Source organism: Hyla sarda, chromosome 1, assembly GCF_029499605.1.
Source record: "Hyla sarda isolate aHylSar1 chromosome 1, aHylSar1.hap1, whole genome shotgun sequence".
In the NCBI taxonomy this organism is placed as follows: Eukaryota; Metazoa; Chordata; class Amphibia; order Anura; family Hylidae; genus Hyla; species Hyla sarda.
In genome coordinates, this window is record NC_079189.1 from 585,397,438 (window position 1) to 585,424,335 (window position 26,898).

A 26,898-nucleotide genomic window follows, 5' to 3' on the forward strand; every position below is an offset into this window, starting at 1 on the left:
TCCTTCCATTCCTTCTGCTGAGGTGGCACCTGACACCACAAGTGTGTCAGTCAGGTAGTCATCTCTAAACCTCAGCAGATATTATCCTTGCCAAAAGACAGCACAACCCCATGAAGCCAGTGATCTCCAAACCGTGCCCCTCCAGATGTTGTAAAACTACAACTCCCAGCATGACCGCATGGGAGTTGTTTTGCAACGTCTGGAGGGCTGCAGTTTTGAGACCACCGCCATGAAACTGCTGGCTGAAGGGTCGAGGTTTATGCAAACTCTGCCCGAAAATAAGAATAAGGGGGCAAACCTAAGCAGAACGGAACTAACTGTACTGATTTCAGCCATTCAAGGGATGGCAAGAACGCCTATTTTATGTTCAGCCTGGGATTCCGATTCCCTAATAATTGGGTAAAAGTGGATATAGGTGGGTAGCTATAGGGGTGTAAAAGGTAAACGATGCACACACCAGTCTTATAAGTGGTCCTTTTTGGTGATAATGGTGGTGAGGGAGGGGGGGGGGTGTCAGGGGGTAAAATACACGGTGTTGCCCAGTTGTTTATACCAACCACGTAAACATGGGATGTAGAAAAAGGAGGTTGAACAGTCCTGGTCCCATAGTATTTGCCCAATGTGTGTCCTTAGATGTCCCAGATCTTCAAGATCTTGTCCATATGTGCCAAATCTAGGGGCACGTCCAGCACCAACTGAAGTACCCCTATGGGGCACTGAAAAATAGATGATCATCTCATTGGGCATCCTGTAGGGTCACATTTCAGATATCAGGCTCAAAGCAGCAAAAGCCCAACAATCTGATTTCAATCTTGGCCAAGGGATGTTGGGGCCCCAAATTTAAAAGCGGTACTCCGGAAGACAACAATTTTTTTAAATTTTTTTATCAACTGGTGCCAAAAAGATTTGTAAATTTGTAAATCACTTCCTTTTTAAACATTCTTATCCTTCCAGTACTTATCAGCTGCTGTATGCTCCAAAGGAAGTTGTGTAGTTCTTTCCAGTCTGACCACACAGCTCTCTGCTGAAACCTCTGTCCATGTCAGGAACTGTCCAGAGTAGGAGCAAATCCCCATAGCAAACCTATCCTGCTCTGGACAGTTCCTGGCACAGACAGAGGTGTCAGCAGAGAGCACTGTGGTCAGACTGAAAAGAACTATACAACTTCCTCTGGAGCATACAGCAGCTGATAAGTACTGGAAGGATTAAGATTTTTTAGTAATAAGTAACTTTCAAATCTGTTATACGAGTTGATTTTAACAACATTTCTTTTCCACCGGTGTACCCCTTTAAAGAGGAATTCTGGTGGGAAAAAAAATTGTTTTTCATATCTACTGGCTCCAGAAAGTTAAACAGGGTTAGATTTAATAGAATTAAAAAAAATCTACCACTACTTCTCAGTTGCTGAAGTTGAGTTGTTATTTTCTGTCTGACCACAGTGCTCTCTGCCGACACCTCTTTTTTTCGCAGGAACTGTCCAGAGTAGTAAAGGTTTACCATAAAGATTTACTCCTACTCTGGACAGTTCCTGAGACAGACAGAGGTGTCAGCAGAGAGCACTGTGGTCAGACAGAAAAGAGCAACTCAACTTCAGCAACTGATAAAAAAAAAAAAATCTTAATCCTACCAGTACTTATCAGCTGCTGAATTTGAGTTGCTCTTTTCTGTCTGAGCACAGTTCTCTCTGCTGACTCCTGTCTGTCTGTCTCAGGAACTGTCCAGAGTAGGAGTAAATCTTCATAGCAAACCTCTACTACTCTGGACAGTTCCTGAGACAGACAGAGGTGTCAGCAGAGAGCACTGTGGTCAGACAGAAAACAACAACTCAACTTCAGCAGCTGATAAGTACTGGTAGGATTAAGATTTTTTAATAGAAGTAATTTACAAATCTGTTTAACTCTCTGGAGCCAGTAGATATGAAATTTTTTCTTCTTCTACCGGGTACCCCTTTAAGCCCTGTTGTCAAGTGCTATGGTGAATTGGGGAAAGCAGTATGGAGAATATTAGGAAACAGTAGAGATGAGCGAATTTACAGTAAATTCGATTTGTCACGAACTTCTCGGCTCGGCAGTTGATGGCTTATCCTGCATAAATGAGTTCAGCTTCCAGGTGCTCCCTGGACTGTATCCATCTTTTCCAGCCCATCGGAGCACCTGAAAGCTGAACTAATTTATGCAGGATAAGTCATCAACTGCCGAGCCGAGAAGTTCGTGACGAATCGAATTTACTGTAAGTTCGCTCATCTCTAGGAAACAGTCAAGGAGTAGAACAATGACATAATATGGATCCTCAGGGATGATGGTGGTGGGGACTGGTTCCCAGCGCCATGCTGGGGTGGCAGGTGATGTTCATTGTCGGAAAGCAATAAAAACAAAGGAAGGATGCAAACAAATATTTGTCATAGTTCCTCCCGCAGCAAAAGTGCGAGCTGCTAACCCCCCCCCCCCCGAGCTGACGTAAGACCAAAACACAAAACTTGATGAGGTTTTAGGAATAGGAACTCATGGAATCTGCCCACATTTCCTGTAAATTTCCACAACAAGGAAGATGCTGAGAACACAACAAACTCTATGATCTCTTTATTACTGGGCTAAAATGATTAGACAGAGAGTCACAATATCATAAAGGCCCATACGGTGACAGAAATATATAGTGCTATAAGGGGCTTTATGGGATTTTCACTGTATTTTAGTCTATATGGCAGTGTTTCCCAACCAGGGTGCCTCCAGCTGTTGCAAAACTACATCTCCCAGCATGCCCGGACAGCCTTCGGCTGTCCGGGCATGCCGGGAGTTGTAGTTTTGCAACAGCTGGAGGAACCCTGGTTGGGAAACACTGCTATATTGTCAGTCTAAACAAGATTGTGGTCATATACATCAGATCTTCAAGCTGCCCATACACCAGAACTAGAGATGAGCGAACTTACAGTAAATTCGATTCGTCACGAACTTCTCGGCTCGGCAGTTGATGACTTTTCCTGCATAAATTAGTTCAGCTTTCAGGTGCTCCCGTGGGCTGGAAAAGGTGGATACAGTCCTAGGAGACTCTTTCCTAGGACTGTATCCACCTTTTCCAGCCCACCGGAGCACCTGAAGGCTGAACTCATTTATGCAGGATAAGTCATCAACTGCCGAGCCGAGAAGTTTGTGACGAATCAAATTTACTGTAAGTTCGCTCATCTCTAACCAGAACCACCGACAGCTGTTTCGCCCGACAGGACAGGAGAATGAGCCCACTGGTAGTGGGTTACCCCTCATGGGAACATAGGCTGGGGCATACTGAAATCCAAACCGCTGATCCTTCTTTACCCGGACATTTCTGGGTGGTTGTGAGGCCCCTTTATACATATGGCATGCCAATGTCCCCCAAAATTATTGGGTTCCATCAACTTTTATCTTGAAACATCTTTGAGACGACCACCCAAAATTATTAAAAGGGGTACACCGGTTAAAAACCTTTTCTTTTAAATCAGCTGGTCCCAGAAAGTTAAACAGATTTGTAAATTACTTCTATATAAAAAAAAAAATCTTAATCCCTCCAGTACTTATGAGAGGCTGTATGCTCCACAGGAAGTTCTTTTCTTTTTGAATTTCATTTTCTGTCTGACCACAGTGCTCTCTGCTGACACCTCTGTCCATGTCAGAAACTGTCCGGAGCAGGAGAGGTTTGCTATGGGGATTTTCTCCTGCTCTGGACAGTTACTGACATGGACAGAGGTGTCAGCAGAGAGCACTGTGGTCAGGCAGAAAAGACATTCAAAAAGAAAATAACTTCCTCAGCTGATAAGTACTGGAAGGATTAAGATTTTTAAATAGAAGTAATTTACAAATCTGTTTTACTTTCTGGCACCAGTTGATTTAAAAAATAAATAAATAAAATAAAAAGTTTTCCAGTGGAGTACCCCTTTAAACAAAAAAGTGGCCCTATACGAGGTGGTCTTCTAGAAAATCTTGTCCGGGTAAGGAAATGGTCTTGTCAAAGAGGTGGTCTTTTGAAGAGGTTTCACTGTCACAATAGGCAGTTTATCCCCCCCCCCCCAGATTACCAATGATCTCAAAACTCAGTGCCCCTGGCATCACAGCCTAAGGTTGCCTGGTGCCAACATGAAAAGATGGCGGCCGACATTTATCATTGCCTTTAGACAGTTTTTTGTCTAGAAAAGGCACAAAAAAAAGGTGCAAGCAGGGTTTATTAGTACAAAGAAAAGGAATGTCCAGCGCAGGTACAGATGTATGATTAAGGCCAGACGCTAGGGCCGAAACGCGTCACTTTGTGTCTATGTCATCCATGTGCTGAAGTTTCACAATAAAAAATCCATTCCTGTACCTGTGCTGGACATTCCTTTTCTTTGTACTGCTGCATTCAAGGCGCTGCCCACGCCAGTCCAGGCGCTACGGGGTTTGGGAGTGAGCTGGACTTTGTCTACTTCAAGCAGGGTTTATTTGCGCCTTTTGGTTTTGCTGTTTTGAGTTGTAATCCACTGATTTTGGCAATACACATGATATGGAAGGGCTTTATGAACTGCGCCTTTTTGTGAAAAAGGCACAAAAAAGGCGCAAAGCCACTGAAAGTCTCTAAAACTACACCAGCCCAGACTTAGCTTAGCTTTTTGGTGTATGTGAAGAGAGAAATTTCAGAAAATGTGACCTGCACAAAATTTATCAAATGCTCTGTGACCATTTAGTAAATTTGGTTCTCCTACACATTATCAATACACAAAAAAAAGGTGTAGAAAAATGCTTCACTTACAGCTACAATGATAAATGCTTCACTTACAGCTACAATGATAAATGCTTCACTTACAGCTACAATGATAAATGCTTCACTTACAGCTACAATGATAAATGCTTCACTTACACCTACAATGATAAATGCTTCACTTACACCTACAATGATAAATGCTTCAATTACACCTACAATGCTAAATGCCGGCCATAGACTCAAAAGGGGCTTGAGCCCCTGCCCTTTAAAAGCACTTTTCCTATTATCCTCCCACTGATTGGGACCTTTGTGGGGTAATTCTGGTCCCATTCAGCTGACAAGACTGTCAAAGGTCCTTTACCTTATGAAATATGTCGTGTTAACATATTTGAGCAACAATCCTAGAAAGAAATATACAGTGGCACTCACCAGGTAGGAGAAAATCTTATCTTTATTCCACCTTAAGGTGCAGGTTACATTCAGCATCTGTGTTTATCCGGACTAGGACGCCTGTGCGTTCACTTGATACAGGTAGCAGTTGTTTCACGCGCTTGTGCGCTTCAAGAGGGTCCATTGAAGCGTGCAAGCGCGTGAAACAATTGTTACCTGTATCAAGTGAACGCTCCGGCATACTAGTCCGGACGGACACAGACGCTGATTGTACCCTGCACCTTAAAGGGGTATTCCAGAAAAAAAAAATGTTTATATCAACTGGCTCCTGAAAGTTAAACAGATTTGTAAGTTACTTCTATTATAAAATATTAATCCTTCCAATAATTATCAGCTGCTGAAGTTGAGTTGTTCTTTTCTGTCTGGCAACAGTGCTCTCTGCTGACATCTCTGCTTGTCTCGGGAACTGCACACAGTAGAATAGGTTTACTATGGGGATTTGCTTCTACTCTGGACAGTTCCCGAGACAGGTGTCATCAGAGAGCATTTACACAGAAAACAACAACTCAACTTCAGCAGCTCATAAGTACTGAAAGGATTAAGATTTTTTAACAGAAGTAATTTACTAATCTGTTTAACTTTCTGGAGCCAGTTGATATATATAAAAAAAAGTTTTTCCTGGATAACCCCTTTAAGACAGAATAAAGATAAGAATTCCTCGTACCTGGTGAGTGCCACTGTATATTTCTTTCTTGGATTGTTGCTGAAATCTCTGAATATTTCTGCAGTAGAACACAACCAGCCTTATTTCCCTGAGAAACGCTAAGCTCTCGATTGGAGGGGTCAGTGAGGCAGTGCCGACCAGCTGTTTCTATTCACGTATGTTGTTAACATATTTGATGTATTATTTAAAAAAAAAAAAATTTTTTAATAATGAGAAGTTCTTTTTTCTACTTGAGCCCCTGCCTCCAAAAATGTCCGTGCACGTCCTTGTACAGAAGAATCAACATGGCCATCAACAAAGCTTTAGATAGCTTCAGGGCTGCCATTACTGACCAGAATGGACGGGACCAAGGAGCCCCTGGCTGCCCTCAGAACTTGGCCCACATCTGACTGATAGTAAGCTATGGCCGACAACACATGTGTCAAGTATTGGTCTGGGCTGGTGGACGAAGCAGAACCTACATCTGACCAGTCATCCATATGGTTGTCCCCTTGTGTCTCATGTATCGGAGCTTCTCTATGACCCAGGAAATTCCACACAAATCCAATACTTCTCACAGCTGAGGGTTTGCTACCATTTTATGCAGTCAAGCCAATCTCTCGGCTACACAATCGGCCGAAATCTCTATCATAACACTTTCCTATAATGTATCAGTGTACGTAAATGTATCCACCTGTGACCCAGACGCTATGGATACAATGATTTCAGCTTTTCTACTGTAAGATGTATTAGATCTATACAGGTTTTCATCCTCTAGTGGTAAACCAGAATGTTGCCAATCAATGAAAGCAAGCACAGATCTTGAAATGTTATTAATTGAATTTTTCTTTTTATAAATTATATATATATATATATATATATATATATATATATATATATATATATATATATATATATATATATAATACACACATATATACACTTTTATTATATAACAATTAAAGAAGCACTCCAGGGCTTTAGTGTAGTTTTTTGCCCATATCATGCACACTCACCATCAATGATCCTACGGCGCTGTGTGTTTTATTCCAGCATAGCTGCATCCATGCCTTTCATTACTGTAATTGGGTCATGTGATCACTATTCTGACCCACAGAAAGTCAGCGTTTAATGTGAAAGTGGTCAGTCCTGGGTCAGCTGACTTATCAGATTATTCCTGACAACTGCCAGAAACCTCCTCTCTCCACCCCTCCCAGCTCTATCTGTATACTGCTGCTGCTGGTATTTCTATGGCAGTGTTTTTGGCTGTCCTCGCATGCTGGGAGTTGTAGTTTTACAACAGTTGGCGAAACACTGTTCTGAAAACACTGCTCTATGGGATCGGGATATTTAGTAGATATACGCCTTCCCTGAGGCTGTGTTCACACTTTGCTTTAGTTAAAATACGGCCTAAAGACAACACATCTTTATAAAACACCTCACGTGCAATTATAGGTCATCTAAATTTTATCTCAAGACAATGTTTCTTTAAAAAAAAAAAAAAAATTTTAAAAATATATTATATATATATATATATATATATATATATATATATATATATATATATATATATATATACGGTATATATAAATAAACATGAAGTAAGAAATGCATCATAACTGCACAGTGTTAAGTGATGCCAACCCACTTATGAGTCTAATGAGACCAGGGTGACCCTCAGCACTAGCAGCCTATGAGTGATGAGACTCCACACCCTCTTTCTGCAAAGCCAGATGATTCATTGGAAATGTAGGCAGCGTTAGGTAATCATTTTAGTGATGGAATTGCCTCCAGTATGGCTGAAAACCCCATGCCTGCCACATCAGCAAAACAGGTAAACACAGGGCAAGGTTCTTATTCTTTTTAATGCAAGTTAGAGGTGGCATAGGGGGATACAGAGGAGCACTGATGGGTGATGGGAATAATTTTGTGTATTTGTTCCAGAACTAAAAGCAATAATCTGAATGCAGCTCTGGAGGCAACTCTAAAGTCCTGATGTCACAGGGGAACTAAACAAAATAGAGAGAGTGTCAGCTATTTGCAAATCCACCAAACCATACATGCAGAATTACTGATGATACTTAACCCCTTAAGGACGCAGGACGTAAATGTACGTCCTGGTGAGGTGGTACTTAACGCACCAGGACGTACATTTAGGTCCTATGCATAACCGCGGGCATCGGAGCGATGCCCGTGTCATGCGCGGCTGATCCCGGCTGCTGATCACAGCCAGGGACCCGCCGGGAATGGCCGACGCCCGCGATCTCGCGGGCGTCCGCCATTAACCCCTCAGGTGCCGGGATCAATACAGATCCCGGCATCTGCGGCAGTGCGCGATTTGAATGAATGATCGGATCGCCCGCAGCGCTGCTGCGGGGATCCGATCATTCATAACGCCGCACAGAGGTCCCCTCTCCTTCCTCCGTCCGGCTCCCGACGTCTCCTGCTCTGGTCTGTGATCGAGCAGACCAGAGCAGGAGATGACCGATAATACTGATCTGTTCCATGTCCTATACATAGAACAGATCAGTATTAGCAATCATGGTATTGCTATGAATAGTCCCATATGGGGACTATTCAAGTGTAAAAAAAAAAATGTTAAAAAATGTAAAAGTAAAAAAAAAAAAAGTGAAAAATCCCCTCCCCCAATAAAAAAGTAAAACGTCCGTTTTTTCCTATTTTACCCCCAAAAAGCGTAAATTTTTTTTTTATAGACATATTTGGTATTGCCGCGTGCGTAAATGTCCGAACTATTACAATAAAATGTTAATGATCCCGTACGGTGAACGGCGTGAGCGTAAAAAAAAAAAAAAAAGTCCAAAATTCCTACTTTTTTAATACAGTTTATTAAAAAAAAATTATAAAAAATGAATTAAAAGTTTTTTATATGCAAATGTGGTATCAAAAAAAAAAGTACAGATCATGGCGCAAAAAATGAGCCCCCATACCGCCGCTTATACGGAAAAATAAAAAAGTTAGAGGTCATCAAAATAAAGGGATTCTAAACGTACTAATTTGGTTAAAAAGTTTGTGATTTTTTTTAAGCGCAACAATAATATAAAAGTATGTAATAATGGGTATCATTTTAATCGTATTGACCCTCAGAGTAAAGAACACACGTCATTTTTACCATAAATTGTACGGCGTGAAAATGAAACCTTCCAAAATTAGCAAAATTGCGTTTTTCGTTTTAATTTCCCCACAAAAATAGTGTTTTTTGGTTGCGCCATACATTTTATGATATAATGAGTGATGTCATTACAAAGGACAACTGGTCGCGCAAAAAACAAGCCCTCATACTAGTCTGTGGATGAAAATATAAAAGAGTTATGATTTTTAGAAGGCGAGGAGGAAAAAATTAAAACGTAAAAATTAAATTGTCTGAGTCCTTAAGGCCAAAATGGTCCTTAAGGGGTTAAAGGGGTACTCCGGTGGAACACTTTTTTTTTTAATTTATTTATTTTAAATCAACTGGTGCAAGAAAGTTTAACAGATTTGTAAATTACTTCCATTTAAAAATCTTAATCCTTCCAGTACTTATTAGCTGCAGTATAATACAGAGGAATTTCTTTTCTGTCTGTCCACGGTGCTCTCTGCTGACACCTCTGTCCATGTCAGGAACTGTCCAGAGTAGGAGCAAATCCCCACTGCAAACCTATCCTGCTTTGGACACTTCCTAACATGAACAGAGGTGTCAGCAGAGAGCAACGTGGACAGACGGAAAAGAAATTCAAAAAGAAAAGAACTTCCTCTGTATTATAAGCAGCTGATAAGAACTGGGAGGATTAAGATATTTAAATAGAAGTAATTTACAAATCTGTTATTTATTTATTTTTAAATCAACTAATGCCAGAAAATGTGTTTTCCACCAGAGTACCCCTTTAAATGCAGCATACGGACGTTGCTCAGGTGAGAACTGTGGTACGTATTAGGGCAGACAAAGTTCTGTTGATTTATGGGAATTGTAAATATTTCAGAATGTGCAGCATAGGTCCTGTCCACCTGTCACGTACAGCACGGACAGGAGGAGGTGGGTCAGTCATTAACTGGGACTAGTGTGTCCCAACCAGAGTGCCTCCAGCTGTTGCAAAACTACAACTCCCAGCATGCCCGGACAGCCTTTGGCTGTCCAGACATGCTGGGAGTTGTAGTTTTGCAACAGCTGGAGGCACTCTGGTTGGGACACACTACATTATAGAAGCAGCCCAATTGATTTATACAGGCACAGTGTACTACTCAACTTCCCCTGTGGGGGTGCTGTAGGAAAACTGAACACTTGCTGTGGGGTTCTATCACAGATTGCAGCTGATCACTGGGTTCTCAGCAGCTCCTCCTGCTCTATAACATGATATATATCAATCTGCTCAGCTCCTCCTGCTCTATAACATGATACATATCAATCTGCTCAGCTCCTACTGCTTTATAACATGATATATATCAATCTGCTCAGCTCTTCCTGCTTTATAACATGATATATATCAATCTGCTCAGCTCCTACTGCTTTATAACATGATACATATCAATCTGCTCAACTCCTTCTGTTCTATAACATGATGCCTATCGATCTGCTCAGCTCCTCCTGTTCTATAACATGATACATATCAATCTGCTCAGCTCCTCCTGCTCTATAACATGATATATATCAATCTGCTCAGCTCCTACTGCTTTATAACATGATACATATCAATCTGCTCAACTCCTTCTGCTCTATAACATGATGCCTATCGATCTGCTCAGCTCCTCCTGCTCTACAACATGGACTGTATTATCAATGTGACAAGTTCCCTTTTAATGTAAGTGACAGCTCTGTTACATCCGTATTATAAATATATTACTTGGTGCAGGTTTGGAATGAATCTTATACACCTCAGACCTGATTTGGTATTGGTATCTAAAAGCTATACACACATTCATATCAGAGCTGAATTTAATACTATTTGCTTGTGTATTTTCGAATATTAATGGAAGTGTTATATTGTTGCAATGGGGACAGCCCTACAGTCCCCCCATGGGTGCAGAAGTAGCAGTTGTTTCCAGGCCTTGACGCGAGTTGAAATTCTCCTTTAGGGCGCATTCCCACATGGCGTATTTTGCTGCGTATTTTCCTACCCATGGACTTCAACAGGGAAAATAAATTACGCAGCAGCAAATACGCAGCAAATACGCTGTGTGGAAACGTACCCTGAGGGTACATTCCCACACGGCGTATTTGCTGCGTATTTGCTGCTGCGTATTTTATTTTCTCTGTTGAAGTCAATGGGTAGGAAAATATGCAGCACCAAATACGCAGCAAATACGCAGCAAAATACACCGTGTGGGAACGTACCCTTAACATACTACCACGCATCCTATTGAGTACCACCTTGGGCTACTTAAGCATTAATATCAATGGTGATAGTGTGACGTATGGCAGGGTTTCCCAACCAGTGTGCCTCCAGCTGTTGTAAAACTACAAATGCCAGCATGTTGCCAAAGGCTGTCCGGGCATGCTGGGCGTTGTAGTGTTACAACAGCTGGAGGCACACTGGTGAGGAAACACTGACATACCGGAGGTTTGTCATTTTACTTAGAACTGCAGTCAATCCTACTTAAAGGTGTACTCCACTGGAAAATGTTTTTCTTTTAAATCAACTGATGCCAGAAAGTTAAACAGATTTGTAAATTATTTCTATAAAAAAATGCCAATCCTTCCAGTACTTATCAGCTGCTTTCCACAGGAAGTATTTTTTTTATTTTTGAATTTCCTTTTTCTGCCTGACCCCAATTGTTCTCTGCTGACACCTCTGTCCATGTCAAGAACTGTCCAGAGCAAAAGAGATGTTTGCTATGGGGATTTGCTCCTACTCTGGACAGTTCCTAAAATGGACAGAGGAGTCAGCAGAGAGCACTGTGGTCAGGCAGAAAGGAAATTCAAAAAGAAAAGAACTTCCTGTGGAGCATTTAGCAGCTTAAAAGTACCAGAAGGATTGGGATTTTTTAACAGAAGTAATTTACAAATCTGTTTAACTTTCTGGCACCAGTTGATTTTAAAGAATTTTTTTTCCCAGTGGAGTACCCCTTTAACAGAGTGTTGTAACAATCTGCAGAGCCTACTGACAATTTCAGCTCTGCTACATTTCGAAGCATAAACACATTAACCGAGATCCTAGAACTAAGCACGGCGCTGAACGTCAGTGACTGCTGGAGTGTAAAACTAAAAGTAATTGCCCGGTGTAACTTTACTCTAACCTTGGATTTTATAATCCAAGGAAGAACATCCTTTCACCCTCCTCCAATCTCTGCGTGGACTCTCTGTGCTAGACCAGAGATTGGGTCAGCTGGAGTGCCAAGGTACATGCCAAGTTAAAGGGGTTATCCAGGAAAAATGTTTTTATATATCAACTGGCTCCAGAAAGTTAAACAGATTTGTAAATTACTTCTATTAAAAAATCTTAATCCTTTCAGTACTTATGAGCTTCTGAAGTTAAGGTTGCTCTTTTCTGTCTAAGTGCTCTCTGATGACACCTGTCTCGGGAACCACCAAGTTTAGAAGAGGTTTGCTATGGGGATTTGCTTCTGTGGTGTCCCGGTACCGCATTGCATCCGTTACCTTGTGGTGAGGTCCCCAAAGTCAGAGTCCCTAGGTACTGGTGGGGTCCTCATCAATAGTTAGCCCCTTGTCACCCCTTTAATAGTTAAAATTATTCAAATTCAATGTGTTAATATGAAAATAAAGTGTACTTACCTTGTTGTGGCGTCACAGGACCTGCAGGTCACGTGATGCGTTCCAAAACTATGGTTTTCTGGTTCAAGGACCTTTGGAGGAAGTCAGGTGATCGCCCACCATGCATTGTAACGGTGAGTGACATCTGACATGGACCGATCTAAAACGGCCCTGCCCATATAAGGGAGCGGCGGCCATTAATAGCTCTCTCTTTCCTCGTGGGCTGCTGATAGAGGACGGATCTGCGCAGCTGTCATCAGCAGCGACTAGGCCCAAGCCTTGCGGCAACGGCCATCTTTACAGAATTGTGAGTTATCTAAATCCCTGTTAATTCCGCAAGATCACCGGACCTAAACAGACCCCTAAATCCGGACAGATCTCTGTATCAATCCTAATTCGAATACTCCTTTGGATAAGTCAATGGTCCTCGGCATCTGTCAATCACTACTGTGCTATAGAGAGACTGTATTACTAAGACTGTTGCTGTTAATTGGATTTACTTCAAGTACCTCAGTAAAGTTTTTGCAAGTTCAAGTTCATCTCCATTGTGGACCATTCATTCAAACACGCACCTATCGTTTCTGGGAAGGGTGGCGATAGGCCGGAGATTCACCTCAGCGTATTAACCCTCACCCTGGAGTCACGAGTGAAAGGGGTTAAATTAACCCCTCATATACCGAAGCAACACCCCAACTACACTACACCCTAAGGCAGCTACCACACTTCTAAACCGGGCAGTTCCCGAGACACGTGTCATCAGAGAGCACTTAGACAGAAAAGAACAACTTTAACTTCAGAAGCTCATAAGTACCGAAAGGATTATTTTTTTTTAAAGTAATTTACAAATCTGTTTAACTTTCTGGAGCCAGTTAATTGATTATATATATATATATATATATATATATATATATATATATATATATAAGTTTTTTTTTCTGGATAACATCTTTAAGCCTTTCAAAAAATGTTTCAGAAAAGTCAGATCGCAAAAGGCCAAGCACAATGGATTCTGTCTCAAATACAGATGTAGCAGAGCTGATTTGGTCATAGTCCATTTACTGTGATCATTTTCCATGTAGAGATAATCTACAAAGTAGTTTGTGCAGCTTTAGACCCGTGTAAAACCACAGACCCTGCAGGGAGTTATATGAATTTCAGCTCCAATTGATATGACAAGCTCAACTCTGCTACATCTGAACACTTAATCAACCTCTCTCCCAGATGTCCAGAGATTATGGGGTTTCTCTTTCTCCCCCCCCCCCCCCCCCCCGTTGACAAAATAACATAATCCTCATACGGGCCAGTATCTAAATATCAGTGTCACATTTTAAGGTACAACTCCGTGTGCAGGTACAGTAAACCTAATACTATGCACTTTTCCCAACCAGGGGGCCTTCAGCTGTTGCAAAACCACATCTGCCAGCATGCCGCTGTCTTGACGTGCAGGGAGTTCCAATTTTGCAACAGCTGGAGGCGCTCTGGTTGGTAAGCACTGATCCAATGATAACTCCAGCTCTGCTACATCAGTAGTAACAGATTTGGCAACAAGAGCCTATTGTCATATTGTTGCCCTTGAATGTAGCCAATAGTAGCCAGATCATTGTTACATTGTTGCACTCGAATGTAGCCTACAGGTGATTCGCACTTATTTACAGCCCTGTCAGTTTACTACAGCGACAATTTTGCAGGAACTTGGCCACAGGCAAGGGGCAGCTAAAGGGTTAATATTCTGCTGCTACCTTGCATAGGATGACAGATGCAGCAGACCTAGGTTTCTCGTTTGTAAAGTGCTGTGGAATCTGTTGGTGCTTTATAAATAAAATAATAATAATAATTAATATTTGCTTAAGATGTTGCAACATTTGGGTTGTAAAGATAACTCTCACTTTCATGGAAAATCACAAATAGGACAATCGTGATAATCTCACTGTGAACCGTGTCAGCTCTGCTGCATCAGCACGAAGAAATATTTGGTAATAAGAACCCATTGTTGCACTTGAATGTAGCCTACAGGTGATTCGCACTTATATACAGCCCTGTCAGTTAACTACAGTGACAAATCTGCAGGGGCATGGCCACAGGGAAGGGGTGAGAGAAGGGTTAAAGGGGTATTCCAGGAAAATTTTTATATTATATATATATTTATCTATATCTCAACTGGCTCCAGAAAGTTAAACAGATTTGTAAATTACTTCTATTAAAAAAATCTTAATCCTTCCAATAATTATCAGCTGCTGAAGTAGAGTTGTTCTGTCTGCCAACAGTGCTCTCTGCTGACATCTCTGCCTGTCTCGGGAACTGCACAGAGTAGAAGAGGTTTGCTATGGGGATTTGCTTCTAAACTGGGCGGTTCACGAGACAGGTGTCATCAGAGAGCAGTTAGACAGAAAAGAACAACTCAACTTCAGCAGCGCATAAGTACTGAAAGGATTAAGATTTAAAAAGATTTTTCTTTTAATAGAAGTAATTTACAAATCTGTTTAACTTGGAGCCAGTTGACTGTATGTGTATATATATATATATATATATATATATATATATATATATATATATATACACACACACACACGTTTTTTCCAAGATAACCCCTTTAATGCACTACTGCCACAAAATTACAGATGAAGCAGACCTAAGTTTCTCATTTGCTTCTGATGTTGCATCATTTGGGTTGTAAACATAACTCTCGCTTTCACGGAAAACCACATATAGGACAATCGTGATAATCTCACTGTGAACTGTGTCGGCTCTGCTGCATCAGCCCGAAGAAATATTTGGTAATAAGAACCCATTGTTACACTTGAATGTAGCCTACAGGTGACTAGCTATTTTACAGCCCTGTCAGTTTACTACAGTGACAGTCTTGCAGGAACCTGGCCACAGGCAAGGGAAGCTGAAGGGTTAATGTTCTACTGTTACCTTGCATAGGATGCAGCAGACCTAGGTTTCCCATTTGTTTGATGCTGCATCATTTGGGTCGTCCAGATAACTTTCAGTCCCATGTAACACCACTGCAAGATCCCATTGTGAACTGTGTCGGCTCTGCTGCATCAGCACTAATATAAAATATTTGGTAATAAGTGACCATTGTTGCACTTGAATGTAGCCTATAGGTGACTAGCTCTTACTTACGGCCTTCCAGTTTACTACTGTGACAACATTTTCTATTGACTCCGATAGATGATGCATCATTTAGGCATCCAGATATCTCAAATAGGACAACCATTATGCTCTGGATAGGAACTGTGCCAAATGACAAACTCACCTCTGTTATATCCTAACAAGAAACCATTGCTATATTGTTGCACAGCCAAAAGAAGGGTTAATACTCCGTGTTTCCTAACTACTGTGCTTCCAGTTGTTGCAAAACTACAACTCCCAGCATGCTGGGAGTTGTAGTTTTGCAACAGCTGGAGGCACACTGGTTGGGGAACACTGCTTTACCTACTGCTACAATATATACAGTTTTACAGATGAAGCAGACCTAGGTTTCTCTTTGCATCATTTGTGCATTCCAGTCCTATGTCAAACCACTGTTTTCAAAATGTGCAAAAATAAACTAGACTCTGCTACGTTAGTAGTAACAAACCTACTGTAGCAAGAGCCTTTCGTTACATTGTTGCCCTCCTTTACAGCCCTTTTAGGACAGTACTTCATAGCCTGCTATATACAACTACAGCAGAGTGGCAAGCTAAGTGTTAATATGCTACCGTCCTTTACATTCAGCATTGCAGGTGAAGTAAGTCCCAGGTTTATACACTTCCGGGCTTACAATATTTGTGCATTCAGATAACTCAGATCACACAAAATCATGGTCATTCCGATAGAATCTGTGCATAATGACAGACTCAGCTCTGCTACATCAGGAGTAACATATCTGGTAAAAGCCTAACTACATTAGAGAACATGTCAGTGATCACAATTCACAGTGTTACAGATGTAGCAGACCTAAGTTTCTCATTCACATTGAAGTTATTAATATTATAATAATTAATCATCATCCATCCTCCATCCACCCGGCATCCGTCCGGCATCCGTTCATCTGTCCGTCCGCCCGCCATCCGTCCGTCCGCCATCCATCCATCCGTCCGACAGTCAACCATCCGTCCGTCCGCCATCCATCCGTCCGACAGTCATCCGTCCGTCCGTCCGCCATCCATCCATCCGTCCGACAGTCAACCATCCGTCCGTCCGCCATCCATCCGTCCGACAGTCATCCGTCCGTCCGCCATCCATCCGTCCGACAGTCAACCGTCCGACAGTCAACCGTCCGACAGTCAACCGTCCGACAGTCAACCGTCCGACAGTCAACCGTCCGACAGTCAACCATCCGTCCGTCCGACAGTCATCCATCCGTCCGACAGTCATCCATCCGTCCGACAGTCATCCATCCGTCCGACAGTCATCCATCCGTCCGACAGTCATCCATCCGTCCGACAGTCATCCATCCGTCCGTCCGACAGTCATCCGTCCGTCCGACAGTCATCCATCCGTCCGTCCGACAGTCATCCATCCGTCCGTCCGACAGTCATCCATCCGTCCGTCCGACAGTCATCCATCCGTCAGTCATCCGTCCGTCCGTCAGTCATCCATCCGTCCGTCAGTCATCCATCCGTCCGTCCGACAGTCATCCATCCGTCCGTCCGACAGTCATCCATCCGTCCGTCAGTCATCCTCCCTCTATTCACCATCAATCATTCATTCATCATCCTCTCAATTGGTTCCCTGTCCCCACTGGAGCTCACAATCTATCATTTGGACATAACTTTTAGTCCTACAAGAGATACATCTGCCGGGTCAAGTGAAGAGGAAATTTTCTACCGCTACAATACATTGTTTTCCATCACAAGTGTCTTATTTACAAACTTTATCAACTTCATTTGCTACAGCTGTTCCAAAACTACAGTTGTTCCAAAACTACAACTCCCAGCATGCCCGGACAGCCAACGGCTGTCCGGGCATGCTGGGAGATGTAGTTTTGCAACAGCTGGAGGCACCCTGGTTGGGAAACACTGTGCTAAAGTGACAAATCTACAGGAGCCGCTACAATATATATGACCACGGCCAAGTGAAGGGTTAATATTCTACTGCTGCAATACATACAGCATTACAGGGGGGGGGGGGGGAGCAGACCCAAGTTTCCCCATTTGCTTTGAGGTTACATCATTTGTGCCTCCAGATAACTCTCTGGAAACCACACAGATAACAGGATGCACTCCGCATTCACTACACAGAGGCAAGGGAAGGGTTAATAGTCCGTTTCTCCAACGCAGAAAGGGATACGGATGGAGCAAGACATAAATTCTGCCGGTTCAGGTCACCCTAAGTCCCATGTGAAGGCAAAGACAATGTGGAATCCTCCCGATCAGGATATGAACTCTGCTAAGTGACAAGTGAAGGGTTAATCTCCATCTTCTACAATGTATTCAGTATTACAGGTGTAGGAGACCTAAGTTTCTCCTTTACCTTGAGGTATCTACTAGAGATGAGCGAACTAACAGTAAATTCGATTCGTCACGAACTTCTCGGCTCGGCAGTTGATGACTTATCCTGCATAAATTAGTTCAGCTTTCAGGTGCTCCCGTGGGCTGGAAAAGGTGGATACAGTCCTAGGAGACTCTTTCCTAGGACTGTATCCACCTTTTCCAGCCCACCGGAAAGCTGAACTAATTTATGCAGGAAGAGTCAGCAACCGCCGAGCCGAGAAGTTCGTGACTAATCGAATTTACTGTAAGTTCGCTCATCTCTACAATACAGTTCCCGTATACAATTTCAATGTGAAAACCGTACGGAACTGTATTGAAAACCGTATGACAAACGATGCATCAGGTTGTGTCCGTTTTGCATCTTGTACGGTTTTGTCAGTTTTTTCCCCCGTACCCAAAATCGTAGTCTACCACGGTTTATGGTCCGGGTGAAAAACTATTGAAACGTACACTTTTTTTTTTTTTTTTTTTAACATGGGAGTCAATGGGAACCGTAGAGAACTGTATGTGGGAGATTTATGAAAACCTGTCCAGAGGAAAAGTTGCTGAGTTGCCCATAGCAACCAATCAGATCGCTTCTTTCATTTTGCAGAGGCCTTGTTAAAAATGAAAGAAGCGATCTGATTGGTTGCTATGGGCAACTCAGCAACTTTTCCTCTGGACAGGTTTTGATAAATCTCCCCCTATGTGCGTACGGTTCCATCCGGTTTGCACCATACGGGTTTTTTTTTACTTTGTACAGTTTTTTTTCTTTGAATTTCAATCAAACAAGTGAAACTTTATTCATAATGGAGTGAAAAGTTAAAAACTTATACTTTTTTTCTTTAAAAAAAAATTGATGCAACCGACATTTTTCAAAACGTATACAATTTAATTTGTGTCCACACGTTTTGATACAGTTTATTCAGGTTTTGAGGAATCAGTTTTTTTTTTTTTATCAAAAACCTGATACAGGAACTGTATTTCAAAAACGTGGTGTGAACCCAGCCTAACATCTGTTTGCATCCGTTATTGTCAGTTTTAAATTTTTTTTAAGTCAGTTTTGATTTTTGATGGGAGAAGAACGGGACGAGTCTATACGGCCGTGTGTTAGGCTGGGTTCACACCACGTTTTTGCAATACAGTTCCCGTATCAGGTTTTTGATAAAAAAAAAAAAAAGAAACTGATTCCTCAAAACCTGACTAAACTGTATCAAAACGTGTGTACAAATTTTAATCCGTATACGGTTTGAAAAATGATGTCCGGTTGCATCCGCTTTTTAAGAAAAAACGTATACGTTTTTTTAACTTTTCATTCCGTAGGCTACGGTTTTGGGTACGGGAAAAAAAAAACGTACAAGACGCAAAACGGACACAACCGGATGCATCGTTTGTCATACTGTTTTCAATGGAGAGTCAATGTATACGGTTTTAAATACGGTTCCGTACGGTTTTCAAATTGAAAACGTATACGGGAACTGTATTGCAAAAAACGTGGTGTGAACACAGCTTAACACACGGCCGTATAGACCCGTCCTGTTCTATCAAAAATAAAAACGGACTTTATAAAAATAAAATGGACAATACCGGATGCAAACGGATGTTATCTGTTTCTATCCGTTTGGATCCATTATTGTTCAGTTAAAAAAAAAAAATAATAATTTTTATATTTTTTTGTTCTGAGCATGCTCAGAAGTAAAAGCGGATCAATGGGATTGTTTTACAACCCTTTTGTAATCCGTTTACAAGCAGCAACAACGGAATCTAAATGGGGGCGGGGGAACAAACAAAAAAAATAAAAAAAAAGGGGACAGACGGCCGTGTGAACGGTGACCTCATGATCTCAATAAGACCTGAAGCAAACAGCAAACTCATTTGCACTACAGTGACAAAAAGACAAGCGCAGGGTTAATACAATGCGCACAGTATAACAGATGTAGCAGAGCTAAGTGTCTCCTTTCCTTTGGGAAATATCATCCAGATATCTGTTGTGTCACATGGGGCTGAGAGTTAACAATTAGAGATGAGCGAACTTACAGTAAATTTGATTCGTCACGAACTTCTCGGCTCAGCAGTTGATGACTTATCCTGCATAAATTAGTTCAGCTTTCCGGTGCTCCGGTGGGCTGAAAAAGGTGGATACAGTCCTAGGATACTCTTTCCTAGGATTGTATCCACCTTTTCCAGCCCACCGGAGCACCTGAAGGCTGAACTAATTTATGCAGGAAAAGTCATCAACTGCCGAGCCAAGAAGTTCGCGACGAATCGAATTTACTGTAAGTTCGCTCATCTCTAATAACAATCTTCACAATCTGGATAAGAACTGCGCCAAATTGCAAACTCAGCTACACTGTTGGGGACAAGCGCAGTGTTAAAAGTCAACTGCTACAATGCCTACTGTATTACAGGTGTAGCAGTCCTGTCTCCTTTACTTTGAGGTTAAAGGGGTACTCCAGTGGAAAATTTTTTTTTTTTTTTTTTTTTTTTTTTTTTAGGTTTTTATAACTGGTGCCAGAAAGTTAAAACAGATTTATAAATTACTTCTATTTAAAAAAATAATAATCTTTATCCTTTCAGTACATATTAGCAGCTGTATGCTACCGAGGAAATTCTGTTCTTTTAAAAAAAAAAAATTGTCTTGTCCACAGTGCTCTCTGCTGACACCTGATGCCCGTATCAGGAACTGTCCCAGAGCAGCATAGGTTTGCAATGGGGATTTTCTCCTGCTCTGGACAGTTCCTGATACGGGCATCAGGTGTCAGCAGAGAGCACTGTGGACAAGACAAAAAAGAAATTCAAAAAGAACAGAATTTCCTCTGTAGCATACAGATGATAAAAAGTACTGGAAGGGTAAAGATTTTTTAATAGAAGTAATTTACAAATCTGTTTAACTTTCTGGCACCAGTTCATAAAAAATAATAATAATAATAAATAAATAAAAAACAGTTTCCACTGGAGTACCCCTTTAAACATATTTGTAAATTACTTCTATTAAAAATTCTTATTCCCTCAAGTACTTATTAGCTGCTGAATACTACAGAGGAAATTCTTTTCTTTTTAGAACACAGAGTTTTCTGCTGACATCACAACCACAGTGCTCTCTGCTGACATCTCTGTCCATTATAAGAACTGTCCAGAGTAGGAGAAAATCCCCATAGAAAACCTATCCTGCCCTGGACAGTTCCTAAAATGGACAGAGATGTCAGCAGAGAGCACTGTGGTCATGATGTCAGCAGAGAGCACTGTGTTCCAAAAAGAAAATAATTTCCTATGTATTATTCAGCAGCTAATAAGTACTGGAAGGATTAAGACTTTTAAATAGAAGTAATTTATAAATCTGGTTAACTTTCTGGCACCAGTGGATTTAAAAAATAAATAAATAAAAGTTTTCCACCGGAGTACCCCTTTAAAACACACGTGCAGGGTGACTATTCTACTGCTGCAGTGCATACATTAGTGTTTTCCAACCAAGGCGCCTCCAGCTGTTGTAAAGCTACAACTCCCAGCATGCTGGGAGTTGTAGTTTTGCAACAGCTGGAGGCACCCGGGTTGGAAAACACTGGCATTCAGTATTACATATGTAGCAGAGCTAAGTCTCTCCTTTACTCAGATATCACAGATATGACACAATAGTCACAATCTAGATAAGAACTGTGCCAGATTACAAACTCAACTTCACTGTTCTGACACTATGCAGGGTGACTATTCCACTGAGTCTTACAGATGTAGCAGTCCTAAATTTCTCCTATAGTCTGAAGTTATTTATCCAGATAAATCTTGTATGAGGATACATTCACACGGGCAGATTACCTGCGGAATTTCCGCAGCGTATTTGCTGCAGAAAATCCGCAGCAGATTTTGCTACCATTGACAAACAATGGGTCATCAGAAAATCTGCCATAGAGGCAGTTTTGCAGATTTTCCTTTGGACCCATTCAATTCAATGGTGGCAGATTATCTGCTGCAGATTTTCATCAGCAAATACGCTGCGGAAATTCTGCAGGTAATCCGCCCGTGTGAACGTACCCTGATACAGGATTAAAACTGTGCCAAACTGCTGTTCAAGACACAAATGCACTGTACACAATGTGTACAGAGTTACAGATGTAGCAGATCTAAGTTACTCCTCTACTCTCAGGTTAAGGATCAGGTCCTATGGGATGCAACAGATTGGGATTAGAGCTGTGCCGCACTACAAACTCAGCTACACTGTTTAAGACACAAGCGCAAGGTGACTATTCTACAGCTGCAGTGTTTCCCAAGCAGCTGTTGAAAAACTACAACTCCCAGCAGTTGTGGTTTTGCAACAGCTGGAGGCCCCCTGCTTGGGGAACACTGGCATCCAATGTTTCCAGATGTAGCAGATCTAAGTTTCTCCTATAGTTTGAGGTTAATGATCCAAATAAGTCATGTGTGATACAACAGATGTCTATTAGAACTGTGCCAAACTACAAACTCAACTACACTGTTCAGGACATAAGAGCAGGGTGACTACTCTACCGCTGTAGCAGACCTAAGTTCCCCCCATATCCCTTGTTTTCCATCACAAGTGTCTTATTTACAAACTTTATCAACTTCATTTGCTACAGCTGTTCCAAAACTACAGTTGTTCCAAAACTACAACTCCCAGCATGCCCGGACAGCCAACGGCTGTCCGGGCATGCTGGGAGATGTAGTTTTGCAACAGCTGGAGGCACCCTGGTTGGGAAACACTGTGCTAAAGTGACAAATCTACAGGAGCCGCTACAATATATATGACCACGGCCAAGTGAAGGGTTAATATTCTACTGCTGCAATACATACAGCATTACAGGGGGGGGGGGGGAGCAGACCCAAGTTTCCCCATTTGCTTTGAGGTTACATCATTTGTGCCTCCAGATAACTCTCTGGAAACCACACAGATAACAGGATGCACTCCGCATTCACTACACAGAGGCAAGGGAAGGGTTAATAGTCCGTTTCTCCAACGCAGAAAGGGATACGGATGGAGCAAGACATAAATTCTGCCGGTTCAGGTCACCCTAAGTCCCATGTGAAGGCAAAGACAATGTGGAATCCTCCCGATCAGGATATGAACTCTGCTAAGTGACAAGTGAAGGGTTAATCTCCATCTTCTACAATGTATTCAGTATTACAGGTGTAGGAGACCTAAGTTTCTCCTTTACCTTGAGGTATCTACTAGAGATGAGCGAACTAACAGTAAATTCGATTCGTCACGAACTTCTCGGCTCGGCAGTTGATGACTTATCCTGCATAAATTAGTTCAGCTTTCAGGTGCTCCCGTGGGCTGGAAAAGGTGGATACAGTCCTAGGAGACTCTTTCCTAGGACTGTATCCACCTTTTCCAGCCCACCGGAAAGCTGAACTAATTTATGCAGGAAGAGTCAGCAACCGCCGAGCCGAGAAGTTCGTGACACCCAGCCCAGGTAAAGCCGTCCCTGTGCCGGCCGACCACCTCGTTTCTGCTGCCCCCTATTCCTATGTTATACAAAACACACTTATCACGATAGTGCCAAACTACAAACTCAACTACACTGTTTCATGCACAAGTGCGGGATGACTATTCTACCTCCGCAGTTCCTACAGTGTTCCAGATGTAGCAGACCTAAATGTCTCCTAATCTCTGAGGTTATATCCTCTGTACTCCCAGATAACCATTACTCCTATGTTATACATAACACACACTTATCACGATAGTGGCAAACTACAAACTCAACTACACTGTTTAATGCACAAGGTGACTATTCTACTGCTACAATATATACAGTTACAGCATTAAAGATGCAGCAGATCTAAGTTTCCCCCATACTCTGTACTTCCAAGCAGCCCTTACTCTTATGTTATACATAACACACACTTATCACGATAGTGCCAAACTACAAACCCAACTACACTGTTTAATGCACAAGGTGACTATTCTACTGCTACAATTCATACAGTATTAAAGATGTAGCAGATCTAAGTTCCTGCAATATTCTGCACTTCCAGACAGCCCTTACTCCTATGTGATCTATAACATACACTTATCACGATAGTACCAAACTACAAACTCAACTACACTGTTCAGGACACAAGAGAAGGGTGACTATTCTACAGACCTAAGTTTCCCCCCTATCCTTACATCACCTGTACACACCCAGCCCAGGTAAAGCCGTCCCTGTGCCGGCCGACCACCTCGTTTCTGCTGCCCCCTATTCCTATGTTATACAAAACACACACTCATCACGATAGTGCCAAACTACAAACCCAACTACACTGTTTAATGCACAAGGTGACTATTCTACTGCTACAATTCATACAGTATTAAAGATGTAGCAGATCCAAGTTCCTCCAATATTCTGTACTTCCATATAGCCCTTCCTCCTATGTGATCTATAACATTCAGGTATCACGATAGTGTCAAACTACAAACCCAACTACACTGTTTAATGCACAAGGTGACTATTCTACTGCTACAATATATACAGTTACAGCATTAAAGATGTAGCAGATCTAAGTTCCTCCAATACTCTGTACTTCCAGACAGCCCTTCCTCCTGTGTGATCTATAACATACACTTATCACGATAGTACCAAACAACAAACCCAACTACGCTGTTCAGGACACAAGAGCAGGGTGACTATTCTACAGACCCGAGTTTCCCCCCTATCCTTACATCACCGGTACACACCCAGCCCAGGTAAAGCCGTCCGGCCGACCACCCCTTACCTCTCTCCTTGTTCTGGATGGAGTGGATGATGTCCTCCAGGTCCACATGTTTGGCCTCGTCGAAGTTGTGCACGGCCATGTGGTAGCCCTCCTCCTTGAAGGCAGTGTGGACCCCTTCCACGGTGAAGTAGCAGTTCCGCTCCACGTTGTCGTCGCTGTAGAGCAGCATAGCCCGGCTCCACTTGTGGTAGCGGAACATGCTGAGGAACATCTCCCCCATCTTGGTGTAGGCAGGTGCCACCCGGGTCAGGTGCGAGTACTCGTCCACCTTCTGCATGAAGCCCGTGGCCAGCGCCCCGGCGGAGATCATGGGGATGCCCCAGTGGGAGGCTAGCCTGGCCACGGGGGCCGCCGCGTACTCGCACACGGGTCCCAGCAGCACGTCGGGGGTGTGGACCTTCACGGCCGTGTCCACCAGGCTGAAGAGCGCTTGGTTGCCACAGTCGGAGTCCCGGTAGGTGACATTGAAGGTAAAGCCGGGCAGCAGACTGGCATTGTTCTGCACGGCTCTCAGAGCATAGTCTATGGCGGGTTGCACGCGGTTTATTGAGAACATATACTTGTCATCCTTGGGTAGGATCACTAACATGTTGACTTTTTTCTCCTCCAGGCTGGTGCTCCCCTTTAGGACGAGCAGCGTCAGCAGGGCGAAGAGTGCGGGCGAGGAGGGCATCCTTAAAGGGGGTGCTCAGGGTTCTCTAAGGTAACAGGCGGCGGGCTTCTCATTGATGGCTCGGCTATACTGCTGTTTGATCTTATTGATTCTCCTTCTTCTTTCCCTTTGCTACATCCTCTGGTTAAATAGTGCGGCGGCCAAGCCTATGACCACACAGGGTGCACTCACCCGGGAGCTTTCTTCTCCACAGTTACTCATTAACATTCCGACGTCATCGCCCAGACATCCGCCTCCTTCTTAAAGCGGTACACACCCCTATTGTCTCTGCTGGCAAAAAAAAAAAAAAAATATATATATAATCAATCAATAAATAAATAAATGGATAAACAACTCAATGTAAAAACTGCTGCAACCTGAGCCCAGGGGTAAGGCACCAGGGGAGCAGTGCTTGGTATGCAGGCAAAAAGAATAGAGAAGCATGCAGAGAATGTCAAACACTTAACAGCTCCATTCACTGGAGGTAGCATTCCCCCAACCAAGTGTTTCCCAACCAGGGTGCCTCCAGCTGTTGCAAAACTACAACTCCCAGCATGCCCAGACAGCCTTCGGCTGTCTGGGCATGCTGGGAGTTGTAGTTTTGCAACAGCTGGAGGCACCCTGTTTAGGAAACACTGCCCCAACCTTTGGAGTTCTAGTTGTTGCAAAACTCCCATCATTCAATAACCAACCTGCATGCTGTTTTCTAGTTATTGCAAAACTACAACTCCCATCATGCAAGGGTCACCAGCCTGTGATTCTCTTGTTGTTGCAAAAATTCAACTCCTATCATACAATGATTTCCAGCCTATGTTCTTAAGTTGTTGCAAAACTACAACTCCCATTATGTAGTGGCAAGCAGACTGATTTTAAAGTTGTTGCAAAACTACAACTCCTATCATGCAATAACCATCTGCATGTTGTTTTCCAGTAATTGCCAAACTACAACTCCCATCGTGCAATAACCAACCTGCATGCTGTTTTCTAGTTATTGCAAAACTACAACTCCCATCATGCAATGGTCACCAGCCTGTGATTCTCTAGTTGTTGCAAAAATACAACTCCTATCATACAATGATTTCCAGCCTGTGTTCTTCAGTTGTTGCAAAACTACAACTCCCACCATGTAGTGGTGACCAGACTGGTTGTAAAGTTGTTGCAAAACTACAACTCCTATCATGAAATGATTTCCAGCCTGTGTTCTTCAGCTGTTGCAAAACTACAACTCCCATCATGTAGTGGTGACCAGACTGGTTGCAAAGTTGTTGCAAAACTACAACTCCCATCATGTATTGATCACCAGCCTTTCATTCTCTAGTTGTTGCTAAACTACAACTACATCTGCATGTTGTTTTCCAGTCATTGCCAAACTACAACTCCCATCGTGCAATAACCAACCTGCATGCTGTTTTCTAGTTATTGCAAAACTACAACTCCCATCATGCAATGGTCGCCAGCCTGTGATTCTCTAGTTGTTGCAAAAATACAACTCCTATCATGCAATGATTTCCAGCCTGTGTTCTTCAGTTGTTGCAAAACTACAACTCCCATCATGTAGTGGTGACCAGACTGGTTGTAA

At 42.5% G+C, this 26,898-nt stretch overlaps 1 protein-coding gene across 2 annotated transcripts in view; it reads right to left on the reverse strand.

Annotated features, from left to right (window-relative positions):
* Positions 1-25,352, reverse strand: part of NPR3 (natriuretic peptide receptor 3) — a 121,862-nt gene extending 96,510 nt beyond the window's left edge. For both annotated transcript variants that reach the window (XM_056545307.1, XM_056545299.1), the window contains exon 1: positions 24,668-25,352. In XM_056545307.1, coding sequence (XP_056401282.1) covers positions 24,668-25,340 — 673 coding nt within the window. In that variant the 5' untranslated portion in view covers positions 25,341-25,352. The remainder of the gene's footprint in view (positions 1-24,667) is intronic.
* Between the last annotated feature and the right edge of the window lie 1,546 nt (positions 25,353-26,898).